This window comes from Musca autumnalis, unplaced genomic scaffold (genome assembly GCF_047663935.1).
Source record: "Musca autumnalis isolate F117 unplaced genomic scaffold, ASM4766393v1 scaffold_5, whole genome shotgun sequence".
NCBI lineage: Eukaryota > Metazoa > Arthropoda > Insecta > Diptera > Muscidae > Musca > Musca autumnalis.
The window spans coordinates 86,435,496-86,454,671 of record NW_027412088.1 but is presented as its reverse complement, the minus strand read 5'-3'; the positions used below and the strand labels follow the sequence as shown (position 1 = coordinate 86,454,671).

Sequence of the window (19,176 nt, the reverse complement as noted above, 5' to 3'; positions counted from 1 at the left end):
CCATAATAATGTTTGACTTTCGATAATGGATATTAAAGATAATGCAAAGAAATAGCCACAATAAGTCTTAACTGACACAAGCCAGGATGGAGGAGGGCTGTTGTTGGTGGTATAGAAAATTTTTTAAATTTCCTTTTTACACCCTACACCACAATGTGGGGAGAGTATTACAAGGCTCAAAAGCTTGCAAAATCCGAAATGAAGGTCTAGACCCATCTTTATTTGTACGAAAATTAATGCATCTGAGTCGATCTGCCTCTGTGTGTCCATCTAAATACACAGGTGTCACTTTCGTATGGATTTTTCAAAGATTTGGTGTTGGTCAGATAATATTCAGGGGTCGGAATGGACATAAAACTTCTGTGGGAAAATAGTCAAAATTTTATTCCTATGTCGATATCTTCGCTTCTATTTGGGATATTCTAAAATTATAGTAGAAAATCTCTCCTTTACAATGTAGGTTGGGGGTGATCAAACAACGGAGATCGCTCAATAGTCGCTAATCCATTATTTTGGATTTCAACAGTAATGACGGATATCCCGCCTTGGTTTTGGACAATTCAACAAAACTGACCAATATAAATGAAGACTTGAATTTTAAATTGGTCCCAATAGTGTTACAAAAAGTTGTCAAATATAAAATTTATAGAATTTCCAATTTGTACGAAGATCTCTGATTCTGTTGGACATATTCCACAAGAAATACCTGAACTTTAAACTAATACAAAATATGTTGATGGTTAAATAATAATGCCGAAATTGGAAAGGAGAATACATACTCGTATTTTTGGCCCAACGTTCGGTAAATTCAGTCTTCACAGTGAAACGTCTGACAATGGGGTGAGTAGCAGTACCAGATTTAAGCATCTCGGCATTCATGAGAGCACCTGGCTGTCACCAGATAAAAAACAAGTAAGAACGGCGTTAAGTTCGGCACGAGTTGAATTGAAGTAAAATGAAAAATATATTTTCATTTCGTTTATAAAGAAGGCTAAATACCAAAATTCAGCAAGTTCGGTAAAACAACCTTCAAAAACCGAAATTCGGCAGTTACCGTTCCATGGGGACTATATCAAAATGTCGATCTATACCTACAAATTTCGGGCGGAAAGTTTTTAGACTCAAAGAACACGGTGCTCTTGAATGGAAGGTGCTTACACCCGGGAAGTTTTTGCGGATTCTGAAACTATAATGTTCATACCCAGCAAAAAAAGTCCTACCAAAATCATGGGTTATGTAAGCGAATTTTGGCAGCCGTAACTACTCGCAAACCCCCTTTCTTCCCCATTATTTTTACAAGGGCATGTCGCACTCAGTTTGTAGTTATTTTATGACCACTAGAATAACTAGTTATTCTGTGGCCACTAGAAGTTGAAAAGTAAGGTGACAAAAATTCTATTTTTAGAACAGTTAATGTAGAGATTTTTTTAATTTCATCACACTTCTTACTATTATTTTACTTTATTTTATTTCGCTCGCTGTGCGAGTTGAACACACGAACCCTCTGATTTCTAGCCAAAGACACTACATACTATGCCACGCACACGAACATTAAGGGTTGCTTAAGAACTCAAATGTGCAGTGCACATGTGCACCAGAGATCTGCAAAATGCATATAAAAGGCACACTCTCATGCTTTTTCCAAATAGCGAATAGTGCAGTGCCTTGCCTATAAAAATTTGATTGTGCCAAAAAGCAAATTCACCCCTAAAAAAGATTCACTGCTTTAGTGTGTGCAGTGCTTGCTTTTACATTTGTATTCGCATGATTCGCAAATGCAGTATGCACAGTACTGCTTTCCAAATTATCGTCACCCAAAAAAACCAAAACCACCACCACATACGCGCGAGCAGCACAGATGACTGGCCGCTCTGCTGGCCATCATAAAATGATAAATTAAACAAATTAAATGCGTTGACACATGTTTTTGTTTAATTTTTTAATTAGTTAATACATCAAATCAAATAAATTGTACCAAGAAACACAATTTTATTCAAAAATACTGAATACTTTAAATATAAACATTTTATAAGTCAACAATTGAAAACGGACGACAATCCTCAATAACCCATTGCGAACATGCCACCAAGAATTTTTCTTTATCCTCGTTGCTACCGACATTAAAAGGAGTATTTCGTCATTGTCGAACGTAGCATTTGTGGCGAACTAGGTTTGATGTCTGCCTGCCATTATATTTTAAAATACGTTTCCATTGTACACAAATAACAACATTTTCAATTATTTTATCATTTTCTGTTTGAATAAATGAATATACACGGAGCGCCTTAACCAAATTTAAATGGAAGGTGCTTACACCTGGGAAGTTTTTGCAGATTCTGAAACTACAATGTTGATAGATGAGAAATATCAAGAAACAAAAAAAATCGCCGGAGGGATTTTCAAATAAATCGCGATTTAAGTTCACATTTTTAGGAGTTCTTTAGGTTTTCAATGGGCCTAAAGAACATATTGTAGCTGTGAAATTTCGCCACAAGATTTGCCTTTATGACATTTTCGTAGGTTTTACCGTTTTTAAGATATAGAAGTTCAAGTTGAGACAATGCACTGACTCAGTGCGCCTTAACTAACTTTTGATGAAAACCGCTTACACATGGGAAGATTTAGCGGGTTCTGAAACAGCAATGTTCATAGATAAGAAAAATAAAGAAAACAGAAAAAATCGCCGGAGGGATTTTTAAATAAATCGCGATCAAAATTCACAATTTTAGGGTTTTTTAGGTTTTCACAATTTTGCTTGGAAACCGCAAGTCGTATCAAAATGAGTCTAAAGAAAATGTTGTAGATGTGAAAATTCTCTACACGACTGACCCTTAGGTTTTTTTTGTAGGTTTTACCATTTTTGAGATATAGAGGTTCAGTTCAAATTTTTAGGTTTTTATCTTAAGTCTTCAAGATTTTGCTTGGAAACCGCAAGTCATATCAAAATTGAATTAAAGAAAATGTTGAAGCTGTGAAAATTCTACGAAAGTATCATAAAGGCCAATCTTGTGGAGAATTTTCACAGCTACAACACTTTCATTAGGCTCATTTACATAGGACTACCGGTTTCCAAGCAAAATCGTGAAAACCTAAAGAACCCATAAAAATGTGAACTTAAATCGCGATTTATTTGAAAATCCCTCCGGCGATTTTTTTGTTTCTTGATATTTCTCATCAATGAGCATTGTAGTTTCAGAATCTGCAAAAACTAAAATTAGTTAAGGCGCACCGTGTATATTTTCCAATTTTAGCTTCTCTTTTTAGTTTGTTTAACAATACGATAAACACCATCGTTAATATTTGTTTTTATTGTCTCAATATTAATTTCTAATTGTATATTAACATCTAAATCCTACTAGAAATAATTTCTGCTTATTTTACTGCAGCGTGCTTCTGCGAATGCATTATCAAAACAAAAAAGGCAATGAGCTCTTTTAGTGTGGTGACTGTCACTGCTATCATTTCGAGTGAATGTGCCAATTGCACACTCTCACCAAAGAAAAGACACAACAAGCAACAGCAATAAAGTGTGATGTCAATAGCAAGCAATAAAAAAGGCACGAAAACGCGAATATGCATAAAAAGCGAGTGGCATTTTGCGGACCTCTGATGTGCACCACGAACTGTTATTTTTTAATAAAAAAAACTCGCGTGCCGACAGTGAGCGTTAAACACACAACCCTAGGATTTATAGTCGGACACACACTCACTGTGCCACCGTCGACATTACTTAGTGAGGAGCAAAGTAAGTAGGTTTGCCTTGTAATTTTTTTAAGAAGTATCCCATTACTTTTCAGATTACTTGTAATGGGAAAAGAAGCTTGCTTACATTACTTTGTAATGGGTTACGTAATGACTAATGGATCCGAATTTTTGCTGGGTAGATGAGAAAAATCAAAATAAAAAATCGCCAGGGCGTTTTTTTTTAATAAATCGCAATTCAAGTTGATATTTTTAGGGGTTGTTTAGGTTTTTACGATTTTGCTTGGAAACCGCAAGTCCTATCAAAATGGGAATACAAAAAATGTTGTAGCTATCAAAATTCTCTACCAGATTGACCTTAATGATATTTTCGTAGGTTTTACAACGTTTGAGATATAGAAGTCGAAATTGGGACAATTCAAATTCAATTCAATTCTGTATCGTTTCCTTATAAAACAATGTTATGACTGCAATTTCCCAACTTAAACTTATATATCTAAAAAAATGGCACAACCTACGAAAAATTACATAAGCCAGTCTTGTAGAGAAATTTCATTTTAACATTTTCTCAGGTCCCATGCCGATAAGACTTGCCGTATTCAAGCAAAATCGCGAAACCCTAACAAAAAAACCTAAAAATGTAAACTAAGCTTCTTTATCTCAAAAATGGTACAGCCTGAGAACAAATTGTAAACGTCAATCCCGTAGAGAATTTTCACAGCTACAACATTTTCTTTAGCTACATTTCGACTTGCGGTTTCTAAGCAAAATCGTGAAAACCTAAAAAACACCTAAAAATGTGAATTTTGACCGCGATTTATTTAAAAACCCTACAGCGATTTTATCTTGTATTTTGATATTTCTCATCTATGAACATTGCTGTTTCAGATTTTACAAAAACTTCCCCTGTGTAAGCGGTTTTCATTAAAAGTAAGATAATTCGCACCCTTCATGACATTGTTTTACAGTCAGTGCATTGTCCCAATTTGAACTTCAATATCTCAAAAATGGTAAAACCTACGAAAATACCATAAAGGTCAATCTTGTAGAGAATTTTCACAACTACAACATTTTCTTCAGTCTGATTTTGATAGGTTTCTAAGCAAAATCGTGAAAACCTAAACAACCCCTAAAAATTTCAACTAAATACGATATTTCCGATATTTCGGTAAAGCCTTCAAAATACCGAAGATCAAGAGATACGCTTCTATGTGGATATATAGAACCCGCGGACCTATACTGACAATTCTCTTCTGGAATATTTTATAACGCCATGGAAGACTAAATAACAAATTTTAGTCTTTCGGTAGGATATTGACGTCACAACCTTCAGAACTACGAAAATCGTGATGTACCGTTCTATGGGGGGCTATATCGAAACGTGGACCTATACCGACGAATTTTAGTCCGAAAAGCTTCCAACAAAGTCTAAATACCAAATGTCAACCATTTCCGTGGGTTGCTGGGGCCACACCCTTCAAAATACCGAAATTCGGGAGGTACCGTTCTATGGGGGCTATATGAAAGCAAGGACCTACGCCGACAAATTTCTAGGAGAAAGTTTTATACCCCGAACGAAGAACGAAGACTAAGTAACAAATTTTAGCCATTTCGGTGTGATAATAAGGCTAAAACATTCAAAATACCGAAAATCGGATGGTACCGTTTAATGGGGGCTATATGAAGGCGTGGATCTATACCGACAAATTTCGTATGAAACGTTTAATATCCCAAATGAAGACCAGATACCAAATTTCAGCCATTTCTGAGGAATATTGAGGACACACCCTTCAAAATTCCGGAAATAGGGAGGTACAATTCTAAGGGGGATATACTAAGGCTATACCTACAAATTTCATATGGAAGATTTAATACCCGAAATGAAGACTAAATACCAAATTTCAGCCATTTCAGTGGAATATTGTGGTCACAACCTTCAAAATACCGAAAGTCGGGAGGTACCGTTTTATGGGGGCAATATGAAGGCGTGAACCTATACCGACAAATTTCTTGGCGAAAGTTTTATGCCCCCAACGAAGACTAAGTAGCAAATTTCAGTCATTTCGGTGTGATAATGAGGCTAAAACCTTCAAAATACCGAAAATCGGGTGGTACCGTTCTATGGGGCTATATTAAAACGTGGCCCAATATTGCCCATTTGCAATACCAAACATCCTAGCAATAGAAACTTCTATACCAAATTACAAAGCTCTATATTAGCATTTGCGAGCTGTATCGTGATTTCAACAGACGGACGGACGGTCAGACAGACATGGTTATATCGATTTAAAATTTTACCCTGATCAAGAATAAAGTATATATTGTCTCCGATGAATATTTCCATGTGTTACAAAAGGAATGACAAATTTCATTATACCCTCTATATTATGGTGGAGGGTATAAAAACAAAAAACCAAGTTGATAGCGTTTGAAGTGCGATCGTTCCGAAAAGCAAACATAAACTCGAACTACCACCTTGTTGCAATAAGGAGACCATAAAGTCAGTGAATTGTCCGAATTTGAATTACTATATCTCAAAAATGGTAAAATCTACGAAATAAGTAAGCATACATGCATATGGTTAAGTTCTGGGTCTTTATAGTCATGTCCGTCAGCCCATATGTCCTACCCCAGGTTTAAACAAGAATGTATCATAACAAATGTTATTTGTCTTTCGAAAATCTCAGAGATTAGAAAACTGATTTACAAAAATTGTGCAAGAGGTCCAAGAATTGAATTTTTGAGAACGTCATTGTGCTTCCTTAATATTTTTCTAGTTTGGAAATTTGTCGAGTAGTTGCTTTTTTACTTATATTGCCCATATAACTTTTGTTACCTTTTTCTCATTTCGTCACAATTGGAGCTGTCTCCAAACGTACTACGTACAAAAAATTGGCAAAGTATGTATGGAATCTCCGTTATTACGAATGGTTGTTAGGCAAATGTAAGTAAGTTGAGACGTTTGGCTACAAAAAAGAGTTAAACCAAACATACATGTGTGAATATGTATGTATATATGTATTTTTAAATAGCTGGAATTCTTTGTAGCCCGGTAATATTACAAAGTTTTTGCCATGGAAATACAGACAACCTGGCTAAGGGCCCTTTTTCACTAAAAAGAGGGTAACTTTTTTTTTTGTGGAGTACAAGTATAAATTTCCATTTGGTACCAGGTTTGGAAGACGCTACTGATTTTTGTTGCTCCTATACACATGGCTCTTATGTCGGTTTTATGTTTCCCCTGCCTTTCTTTTTCTTTCTTTTGCATAAAATGCAAATTAGCATATGAAAATGTTTGCTATTTTGTTTTCTCTTTAGTTGCTGGTGTTGTTGTTTTGACGCTTTATAGTCATGTTCTTTCTATTCTTTCCATGGCTCTCAACTAACATCATGGCAACATGGTAATTATAGTCCTGGCATACGCATACATAATGAGCAAACGAATGGCCCCATCATCAACGTTAAAGGTTTTTTCTCTCTCCCTGTGTATTTTTATTTTTGCCAAGCATTTACATTGTTGTTAACTTGGCCATTTGCAGTCAAGCAATTGGTTGTTATATGGCTTGTTTAGTTTCATCATGATGTTAGGTTCTCGTCGTTGTGCTTTTTTCCTATTTTCTTTGGTGTAACATAAAGAAAGAGGTGGAGCCTTTAAAACATATGGTAGGAGTTGAAACCTCTAGTTATCATGGTGAAAATAGTTTACAGTAAAAACAAGGTGTGTTTATTTATTAATAAAAATTTAAACAAATTACAATTAGAAATAATTATAATGACAATACCTAACCATAAGGAAAGAACAACATCACAGCAGCAACCATGGAAAAGTCCAACATAAACATGTCACATATTTAATTGTTGGAAATGTGTTTTGGTGTCATGTCCATAACACAAACATACCTTCAACTTGAATGATTTAGAACAGGAAACCATTAGGTATGAGCAGAGAACAAAATTATAGAAAATTACAATAATTAGCATATTAACATATTTATATATGTACAAATATGTATATACAAACATAAATATGTATATTTTTGTATTTAAGCCCGGCATACATGTACCATAAGGTATAATTGGTTTCACTAAAACCTGTGGCAATCAATTAAGATGTGTTGTCGTATGGAAATTTGTTGTTCGCTATTAATACCTGGTGCTGGCAATTCTTAAGGCCTGGGTACATAATCAACTTCGTCACCTGGCTTTCTTGCCTTGCTTCATTTCTAACATAATAAAAATAAAGGAATAAAGAAGAAAACGGCAACCTAGTTCGAAATTTGCTCGGTATTATTTGCCGAGGTTGCTTATTACCCGGCCTTAATAGCTGAGCCCGTTAGCTGTTTAGTTAGGTTGTATTACGTATGTCAAAGAAAATTAAAATCGATATTTCTTTTCAGAATTCACGTTTTCTCCAGTAGAAGAATTAGGTTCAACCCAGCAAAACAGCTCATTACAAATGTCCTTACTAACCCATTATTTTAACAAGGACATTTCACCAAAAAATTAAGAATTATTTTTTGGCTACTAAAAAATAGTAGTTAATCTTAGGGTACTATAGGCCGACTTTTATGGTCAAAACTAACTACTAATTTCTGGCGACATACCCTTGTTAAAATAATGAGTTGGTAAGGGCATTTGTATTGAGTTTTTTCGGTTTTTTTCTGAAAAGTACGGCTTAATTTACATACAAATTTTATTTTCCTAATGAGGCACATTCCATTAGTAAATTTGTTTTTACATATCCCATGAAAAAACTTTTGTTGTGACAAGATCAACATTTTAAATTCACATAAAATTAATGATTTTTTAATAAAAACATAACATAAATTAATTTTCTACCTCCCTCCCTCTTAATTAGTATATCCATAAATTTGGAATTTTTTCTCATCAATTGCCTTTCACAATCAATGGAGAGCGTTATTTCGTAACAATAGCACAGTTTTCAAAAATAAAAATCGAATGAAAACGACATTCTCCCTCCCAAATCTCCCCCACCCCTATTGACAAATGAACGATCTGTGGCAAATGTAAATTGACATTTTTATTAGTTCTAAAGCGTGAATATTTTGCTCTCGACATAAACGCCATCAAATTCGATTTGCTTGTCCCCCATTTAATGACCATGGCCAGGGCCATAAAATGCAATTAAATATCATTTTATTGACATTTTGTTTTGATCTGCTTGCCATATGATGCATTTGTGTAATGTCTGATCGTTTCTTTTGTTTTTCGAATCAAAAGAAAAGTTTGGTATTGGTTTTTTATTGCCCTTTTCACTTTCTTTTCATCTCGCGGGATAATTTATGAGTCTAATGTCCCCCATATATATTTAATTTCGAAATTTTTTAGTAAATTTTTATTTCGTTGGCATTTTGTTGCTGCAGCACTAAAAGGAACATAACGAATGGTGTTGTAAATTTTTATGAGTGATGTAAGCGGATCTGAAAATTTTCTTTGGGAACATAATTATTCTCGAGTAGAAAAAATCGAGTCTTAACTTTCCACGGCAGTGTAAACCGTCTGTAAAACCAATGGATTTTAATTCTTTATTTTCACGACATAATCTTACTCAAAAAATATATAGTGTAGTTATGCTACTGTCGATTCAAAACTTCGATTGGTGTCCCAACCATCTAACTCAATGAGTTAGCTGTGCTGATGTCGTTGTATAGCCGATACAGCTCGTGGATCCTATGGCGTCTGTATTCACCGTTTATGTAGATTATTGGCCCGCAGATCTTAAATATATAATTATTCCACAAATATCCCCGAAGGGACGAGGGAGACTTCTCTCATATCAATGAGTGCACCCCGATTCATATTTGCTAAATGGGGACCTACTTTTTACTGCCGAGTCCGAACGGCGTGTCTTAAGATACCACTTGTAGAGAAGTTTTTCATGGCTTAAATTCTCAGGAAATGTCGCCAACATTACTGAGGGGTATTTTGCCACCATTGACCTTTAGCGTGCAAGGCGGGTGTGCATTCCATCGCACCACGGTGTCACCCGGCCCAGGTTTCGCACCCATGCATTAGCACGGCTGGTATTGGCTAGTTCGAAAATTGCTCCAAGACACCACATCATTCTTTTTCACCCTATACTACTTCAAGGTAGGGGTAGGGGGAATATAAAACGATTGTGCAGTATCCTGAAGACACACGGCTTATTCCACTAATATATTCAGAAATTCTACCAAGTCGCTTTCGCCAGTGTATTTCTTAAGTGCATGCTTCTCGTCTAAAATTTGGCTCTGGAACGGTCATTTGCGACCGCAGTTTTCTCCTCGGCTCTCAACTCCTTTTCTAACTCACTAAGTAAGTTTTCGTTGGAATTCCTTTGCCGCTTCTTCCGCACGAAATGTGAAGTACTCGACTGTTAATCCTTCCGTGGGTATTGCTGCCGTCTGTCTTTGCTCTACAACATTTTTTTTCAACAAATTAATCCAACTCAATGACACTGGTTTCAATTGCTTATAGCATTTGAGACTCCATTCTTCGTCGTTGGCGATCGTTTCGGGGTTTCTGCAGTGAGATTTGGAATCAAGTCCCAGCTCGGGCGCCACTTGTAACGTGGTTTTGTCGTCGGCTGGAGTAAGTTCAGTCGCCTCCCGGGGTCTGTATAAGCACCAAATAAACCTTTCCGAAATGAAAAGAAAATCGGGTTTTATGTATTAAATATTCTTCTTTTCCGCCTAACTCCATGAGGAGCATAGGACCTTAAGACATTTCTTAAACACTGCGTATACATGAAGTACTCCCCCACAGACACGTGGAGCTTGCTGCAGTTGTGGGAGGTTTTGACATATGCCTGTGACCTACTGGAAGATTAATTTATTTTCTTTTCTTTTTTGGCTTTCTTTGCCCAAGGAAGAGCATAGATACTCGTAGTCTGGCACTCAGCACCGTTGCTATCCCTATTGCATTTTTCAGATATCTGTAGACCTCATTCCCCGTGTACTGCATGTTGACCCTTAAGGCTATTTTGGTAGTGCTGCAAAATGCTGCAACGGATTAGGCTTATATCGCTCATGACCGGTCGCCACAGCCTCGTTTGCAAAAACAGAGAGCACAAAGTCAGAAGTGAATATTGGATGAGATTGACGTTTGAAGAGTATTGACTATGTGCAAAAAATATATTATTCGAATTCGATTCACTCTCCCGTTTGTTATCCTATTAATTAAATTATAAGTTGCACGAAAACTATCTGCTGCCAGGCGACATTTGAAAATTGTTTTGGAAAGTTTTACAGTTTTAGCCTAAACCTATTCAGGACAGTTTGTAATACGACCATGTGCTGAGTTGTTTACAGTGACTTGAAAAAATCACTTTGCAAAAAATGTAATTAAATTTGAACATCTTCATCCGAACATTTTTCACAATTTTGGACGTGGATAACCACCGCAAGAGTGCATCGATCAAAATAAATCTTTGTATGTCGATATAAGGCCATCCTATAGCACTATGAAAAACTGGTTTAATGAATTCCATCGTTGCCGATACTCGCCAAAAAACGAAGGTCGTGAGAGTCGCCAAAAAAAAAAAAAAATTAAGCCGTGCGTGAACGGATAATGCTATATCGTCATTTTAAATACCATGAGATAGAGGCATCCTTGGTCATTTCTTCCTCCAACTAACATTTGATATTGCATGAACAGATGGCCGAAAAAATGGATTTTTTTCTCGTTAGATCCGGCAAAATTGGACAATCGCTAAAAAAGGCTTTTGTGGATTGGTGCAAAGAAATTGTAAATAAAAACGATCGCGGTGCTTCAAACGACATTTATAAGATCGTCGCAGACGACGAATCTTTGATCCCGAAACAAAACAGGATTCGACCGTTGAGGTCTTCGAAAACGAGCCAAATCCAACGAAAGTTGTTCATGTAAGAAAAACTTCGAAGCAAATGGTCGCCTGTTTCTTCGGCAAAACTGACAGTGTGACGTATACGGCTTGAGAAATGTAGGACGGTTAATTCTGAGTGGTATACTACAATTTGTGTGCCTGATGTCTCCTGAGAGATTCGAAAAAGCGAACATGAGAAAACGTATCATTGTGCATCATGACAATGCGAGCTCTCATACATCGATTTAAACCAGCGCCTTTTAAACCGGACAAAACGTGGAATTGATGGGTGATCCGCCGTACAGCCCTGACTGGATATCCAATGACGTCATTTGATTCCAGCATATCAATATAAAAAGGCGTGGTCAATGATTTTTGTCGCCAGAAAATGCTGTTGAGGCGTGGTCAATGATTCTTGTCGCCAGAAAATGCTGTTGAGGGTTCAAAAACCATGTCTTGGAGTGGAAAAAGTGATCCAACAATTGGATTGAGCGCATGAAAATGTGTATAAATTAGAAAACAATAAAACCATTTTTGTGGTAAATATTAGGCCAAATAGTTATCATGCAGCCCTCGTACTACTTTAAAATCTAATCGTGATTATATGGGACAAAATGTATAAAATAGGTTTAGATTGGGATTGACAGTTGGTGAAAAGAGAGCTCTGGAGGCCTATTCTGTAACTTTTTAACAACTTTACTCATTGTTTATTTTACAACAATTTCATTTCTTTGTTTTGTAGTTGTTAAAAAACAAAAGAAATTTTAACAACTTTTAAATCGATAAAAGTTAGAGAATTCCTATACAGGTAGACTGGATGGATGTTGGCGTACTAAGAACAGTTTTTTGTCGCAACCCTTGTAGCTAACTCCCTGAGAATTATTTATTAATAGTATTGACGCCTACTGTCATAAATTGCACTGAAATACAATTTGCCTTGCCCAACATTTTATCCCAATGAGGGCAGGCAGTAAGGATGTAGAGTATGTTGATTATCAATCACATCGTGATCCATATGCTTTCTTGTTTTTTGATCTGGTGACAGCCATATGGGCACCTGACTCGTGCTGTTACATGCCATGTTTTTTTATAAAAAATTATTCCCTCTGATTTTAGCATTGAAATTGCCTGGAACGATTTAATGTCATGGGCAGGGCATCGATCATATGTTCAAGTGCTCAAGTGCCTCGTAAATAATATCATTGATCTGCTCGTCCTTGCCTTCGTTGGAGTCATGGGTCCAAATAAGACTGATGTTGAAAAAATTAGCTTTTATCCAAATTGTAGCTAGTCTTTCAACCACCGGGTTGAAACTGGACATCAGAGGTTTTGACCTACGACTAAACATTTATTAAGAATCATATTTGTGTATTCCTGTATTTTCCAATCTTTGAAGTTTTCCCCAAACTCCCAATTGGCCTTTATAATGGACCGCCTTGTACCTTATTTTAAATATTATTAATATTAAATTCAATGCAAAGAAGGTGATCTTTGTTTTACATCTCATCATGTCTTAAAATGTCTGCTTTTCCATTAAAAATATATCTATACATACATATGCTACATGAAATTGACATTGAGAATTTAATGTAAATATATTCCCGGCAACAACAATGATAACCGTTAAACATTTCATGACATTGTCAGTTTTTTCTTCTCCTTCAATGTATGACTTGTCTTGACAACATGTATCTTCGTCGTCGTCTCCATTGACAACATCATCTTCTTTGGCGTATGGTTTCAACATTATCTTCAGCAGCACCCATGTTCAACTCATGTTTTCTTGGTACCAAAAAAAAAAAACATAATGTCTTTGTCTCTGTGCAAATTCAATTGAATGTCATGTGTCTGTGCAGAGTCCTGAATTTTATGCAGTCAGGAAAATTACGACTTTGTTTTCTTGATAAATTTACAAGAATGCACAAGAGATTTTTTAATGGTAATTTTTTTCAGTGTATTTCTCAATTCAAATCAGCAGCAACAACAACAACGAAACCAGAGAATTTGAAATAAAAGAAGAAAGGTATCCTTTTAACGTTTTTAATGATCAATTTGTAGAGTATGATATTTCTATTTAGCCATATATGCATAACAACCAGCCCGGCAGTCAACCAAACAGCCAACCATTCCATCAACCAAACTAGCAGCTAACCAGGTTTGTATGTACTGAAACAACAACAACAACAGTATATGGTAGTAGAAGGCAGTAGAAGTAGTGGCAAAATATGCATAATGTTGCATGAATGAAAATCGAAATGTGTTCGACTCGATGTTAGGAGCAGCAGGAACCCAATGGTGATTGCTTGTTGTTGTTTCAGGTAGCACACACAAGCCAATTCAATGACGACGATGATAATGACTATGGCTATAATGATGATGTTGATGGCTATGTGATGGCCTATTCTATGTGCCATGTTCTCCTTTGTTGTTGAGGTCCTAACTTTGAATATGTCTACATGAATTTCTGGGCTATTATCATAGCTGAAAATCATGTTGAGGAACGTGTTGTACATTGTATTGGCAATGGTAATAGTACGTGGATAGATACTCGTACCTACCTACCTGGATATTTCTTTGATATACATACATGTTCGCTTGTTTGATTCTTCATTCATCTAACCATCCAACCAACCTGGTATTCAACCATCCATCTCGAAATGATTATGCTTTGGAGGGAGTTTTATTTTTCTGGTTTTATTTGGGTTTTTTCACTGGCGTTATGGTAAATGTGTTATGTTGGCTAATGATGACATTGGTGACATTTGTCGGTGGCAACTGCTAATAGAGATGCAACAGTGGTATGGAGGAATTGCATATGGGAATTTTTTTAATAAAATTAAAATAAAAAATAGGGAGAACAAATATAAATAGTCGACATAGGACCTAAAATGTTTCTTCTATAAAATCGAAACGTCATTTAGAAGTCCAGTTTTCTTATAAAACACCAAAATTTTCATGATTGGAGAACAAAACGGCCTTTTATTGAAAGTCCATATCTTTACTTATAAAAGACCGAGAGGTCAATTTGTGGAAGACCAAAAATTTTCTGTCGTCAATAAAAGGCCATAAAATAATTCTATAAAAAACACATATGAACATACACGCAGAGAAAAAATATTGTTGGAACAATCATAGTCTAAGAACAAAATAGTGTATTTTAAAATTCTTAAAATATGTATTGTTGGCGCAACAATATATTTTTTGTTATCATGTTCCCTAATAAAAAATATATGGTTGAAACAACAATATATATTTTCAGATTTTTAAAATACACTATTTTGTTCTTAGAATATGATTGTTCCAACAATATCTCTTCTCTGTGTATACATATATGCCCTTTTTATTCATATATCCACAACTCTGCCACTTTACCACTGTCCAACAACCCTCCTCTGTCACACAACATTTTGTTCTATTCAGTGATCTGTCTAATATGATAATATTTTGCGCCAACGTTTCTAATAATTTGCTTAACATGATTATCAATTGTTATTATTTCATGTTGAGCAGAAGGAGGAAGGTTATCCATGTATAAAAGTGTTCCAACGCTTGGTCGGCCGGTCAGCCAGACATCATGATTGCATGCTCTTTAGGCTTTGGCTAATAGTTTTAATGGCCAACAAAATTAGACGGCAAAAAACGTGATATGCATTTTCAATGAGCCTCTTCAAAAGGCATATCCATCCACACACATTTTCACATTATGCATTTGTATTATATTGAATACAAAACAACATCTGAATATAACAGATTGTGTTAATGTTGAAATAAATATGTGAAATAATTAAATAATATTGTGTTAAGGACATGCGAAAATAATTTTAATTAAAAGTAGACTATAATTTTTGCAGGAAAATCAATTTGAAGCACTTTTGAAAAGTTGTTGATATATGTATTTAGAAATACATAAAAAATTTTAGGTATATTATATAAAAATTCGGATAACACTGTGCTACATTTAAGGTGATCTTGTGCAAACAATTCGAACTGAGGATTTTTTGAAAGTACAGACCCAAACGACAAGAAACCCTAGTTGGGGTTTGTTGTATCAGATCCAGCTCGGATTTTATGGCCCCATCTAAGCATGGTTAAATATTGATTTTTTAAACAAATTCGGGGCTATATCTCTGAAACCAATGCGAATCTTCTTCTGGCCTCTGAAGCAAATTTGTAGACAAGGACAAGAATAACATATTTAGAGAAATAATGAACTCGAAAAACTACATTTATTGCCTCAAATTTCAAAATATGTGAAAATTTTTATACATTTCGCTCCGTATCTCCAAAAACTTTAATTTTTTCTGAATATTTTCGTTTGGAAAAATATTCCCTGGAATGTTAATCTTCAGAACATGTCATTGTTGTAAAATTATATGCCGTTGTTTTCAGTACATTTTTCAAGGACGATTTAATAAAAATGTCAATAATGAAATCAGAAATGCGTGAATAAACTTTTGGTGTGAACTGTGTTTGAAATACGTGTTGTAAAAGATATGATGCAAAATACCGCTGAAACAACATGAAGTAAACGTTTTAGAGTTTCAGAATGTTCTAAAGAATTGTTGAGAACTTTATTTGGAAGATTTTTGCAAAAGGCTACTTGGTTCAACTCCCAATAGTTTAGCCAATACTGACCAGAATTTCATCAATTATGTAAAATTGTCTATATTTTATATATATTCTTATGTGGTTTTTTCAAAAGATAAGTTCTACTAGTTTAGGGCTACAATATTGCTAAAGACAGCAAGGCTAAATTCCTATTCGTTTCTGAGATAAGGGCCTGATAGATGAGGCCATAAAATCCGAACTGGATCTAACAGGACAAAAACCTACTAGGGTTTTTGTAGTCTAAATATGTACTTTCAAAAAATGCATACTAGATGTTGTTTGCATTTTCAGTGTTGCATAGTGTAATATTTTTCAATGATTTTCAAAGAAGCGTATTAATAAGTTATTGTTCTCGTAAAAATGTGAATTTGATACGATATTATTCTAAGTGGAACTATTTCGTGCCTTTTTCCTTTCGAAATTATAGCAGTTGGTATAGTATAAATCCAATATATTGCCAAAACAAATACAGCAGTTCAAAATAATATTAAACTATGATAAAAATGAATTTAGTCATTTCGTACCCGACCAGCAGGAATTATACACATATTTAGTACGCTTTCACCTTAAGTGAAATTGCAAGGTCCTCTCTTCCACCATTTTCCAGGGATATTTTGCCTTCCGCCGTTTTACTTGGGCATTGAGTCACTCATCACCAAGTAATTTTATAGACATATATATTTTTTGTAATTTCTTCTCCAACCAAGACGAACTCCATAAAAATCAGCCTTATCTAGTACCTTCCCACTTACAGTGAGACCCATAAGAAATTGCAAAAAACAGACTTGAGATTTTTTCCTGACCGTTGAGTCACCCATCACCAAAAAACTTTATAGATATAGATATTTTTGGGCATGTTGTACCCATCCATGAAGAATTTACAAAAATTCAGTTTTATCCAGAACTTTATATTTTCACCAATAGTGAAGCCGATGAGATATTTCAAGGTCCTAGCTTTAGTCGTTTTCTACTGGTATTGAGTCAGTGATTCACTCATCACCAAAGAATTTTAAAGATATAGATATTTTTGGTCATTTCGGACCATTTCAAGGCAAATTACCCAAAATCCTGTGCTATGTTCCCACCATTCCCTGTGATCGTTTTTAAGATATTAGTTGCAGTTGTCTCTCCTGGACATTCAAAATAACCTAATTAGTGAGTCATTGAATTTTGATGTAGTCTAAAGAATGTGAATTGAAGACTTTATGCATTTCATTTTATATTTTTCATCCCTAAAACTCTTATTTTTTTTTTTTTTTTTTGAAGAATTCATTTACTAAAATTATCATTTTTTCTTTTAATCTTTACAGCTCAATATCTATCACCTCGAATCATTGAACATCCCACAGATTTAGTGGTGAAAAAGAATGAACCAGCAACGCTGAATTGTAAAGTTGAAGGCAAACCCGAGCCCACAATTGAATGGTTTAAGGTAAGAACAACATCAAGAAATCAATCTGAACTTAAAAAATATAGATTGTAAGAGGGTAAAAAAGTCAAAGTCAAATTGCCAACAGAAATATATCCTCAGCCTGTGGTAATGCGGTAGTGCCACACCAAAATGTGCTAAGAACATATTTCAAATATAAATAGCGTTTTCGTAGGTGAAAAAGAAGTTTTAAAAGTTTCCGGCGTACATTTTGATGCATTTGTGGGATAGATAGCATAAACCGCGGGTTTCTAACTATTCCACTGACTCACCTAATCAACAGAGCTAAAACTGTTGAATTGTAACAAAGGGAGACGTAGTGCAAACCGAGGGGTTCCCGGGTTCAAATCCCAACAGAGGAGGAACAATTAGTTCAAAGTGGTTTTCGAATATTTGTAAATGGATGTACGTCTCCCACCAGATGAAATTCATCCGCAGCCAAATGCTCTTAAGAGCTGTAAAAAAAAAAACACTGGCCTCAAAAACTTTAGTGCGAGAAAAGTATGAAGGATCAAATCAAAATGATCCTCGAACAGACCTTAAACTGCATACAAGCGAAAATGTTGAACTTTTGTGATGGTTACCCGGAAATGTTGTGCGATATACATTTTCTTGGAACTAGAAGTACATTTGGAAGAAATTTTATAATGAATACCGAATTTGTGAGTTGTAGCTCATCAATCGTTTAAGTCAGTGCCGATAGGGTTTTATAGCTTTTGGGCCATTACCACGGGAAGTATGGACATGCCCCCGAAAAAAATGTGTACCGTTGTACTCGTAGTAACAGCCACGAGGACAACCTGCCGCAAAAAATTACAAAACTAACCGCGACGTGCCCTTAAACTGCACTTGAGCAAAAGTTTTGGAAATTTTGTGTGGAGACCGAAATAGTCATTTTTTGAACATGTTCTCTGCATGTTTGGAAAAAATATAGGGGTGACCAAGGGCCTGTTTAGGTATGTCGATAAGAAAATGAATGCGTAAGAAAATCTAAAATTTGAGTGTGTTTTTCAAATTTGTTTTTTGTTTTGAAGCAAAAGCAAAGGAAATAATATTTCCAAAACTAAAGTTTGGGTGTGTTTCATGCGCACACATTTTCTTTTCGAAATACATAGCAGGGGCCAAATGTTAGAAATATCGAGAGTTATCGTGCGCAAAATTTTAACAAAAAATTTTGAAGTAGTTGACCGATATGGCCCTTTTTCGAAGTTAGTCTAAGTTTGAAAAATATTTAGAAGACCAAATCATGTGCTCCGTTCGAAAGCCATCGTGCGCTCAACCCAGCCAGACAGACAGGGCTAAATCAACTCAAAATTGTCTGAAACGGTTTTTGTCCAAATATACTTGGGGTCTAAACCATTATTTCGATGAGGCACATTTTTGTCATATCATAGGGTAAATACCTTGTAGGCAAATGATGACCAGATTATCCTCTATATTCTCCATCCATCCTTTTCGACTATAATATTTGGACCAGCTTCTCGAATTAGTAGCACATCAGTGCAGATGTAGTAGCACATTAATGCCCTGATAGACCCATTGATTGGTAAATTGATCACCTCAAAATAGTGCATAAGCTACTTCATTCACCATA

General features: G+C 35.4%; 1 protein-coding gene across 3 annotated transcripts in view; it reads left to right on the top strand.

Annotated features, from left to right (window-relative positions):
* Nucleotides 1-19,176, top strand: part of robo1 (roundabout guidance receptor 1) — a 401,904-nt gene that overhangs the window by 249,887 nt on the left and 132,841 nt on the right. For all 3 annotated transcript variants that reach the window (XM_073989014.1, XM_073989013.1, XM_073989015.1), the window contains exon 4: nt 17,464-17,585. In XM_073989014.1, coding sequence (XP_073845115.1) covers nt 17,464-17,585 — 122 coding nt within the window. The remainder of the gene's footprint in view (nt 1-17,463; nt 17,586-19,176) is intronic.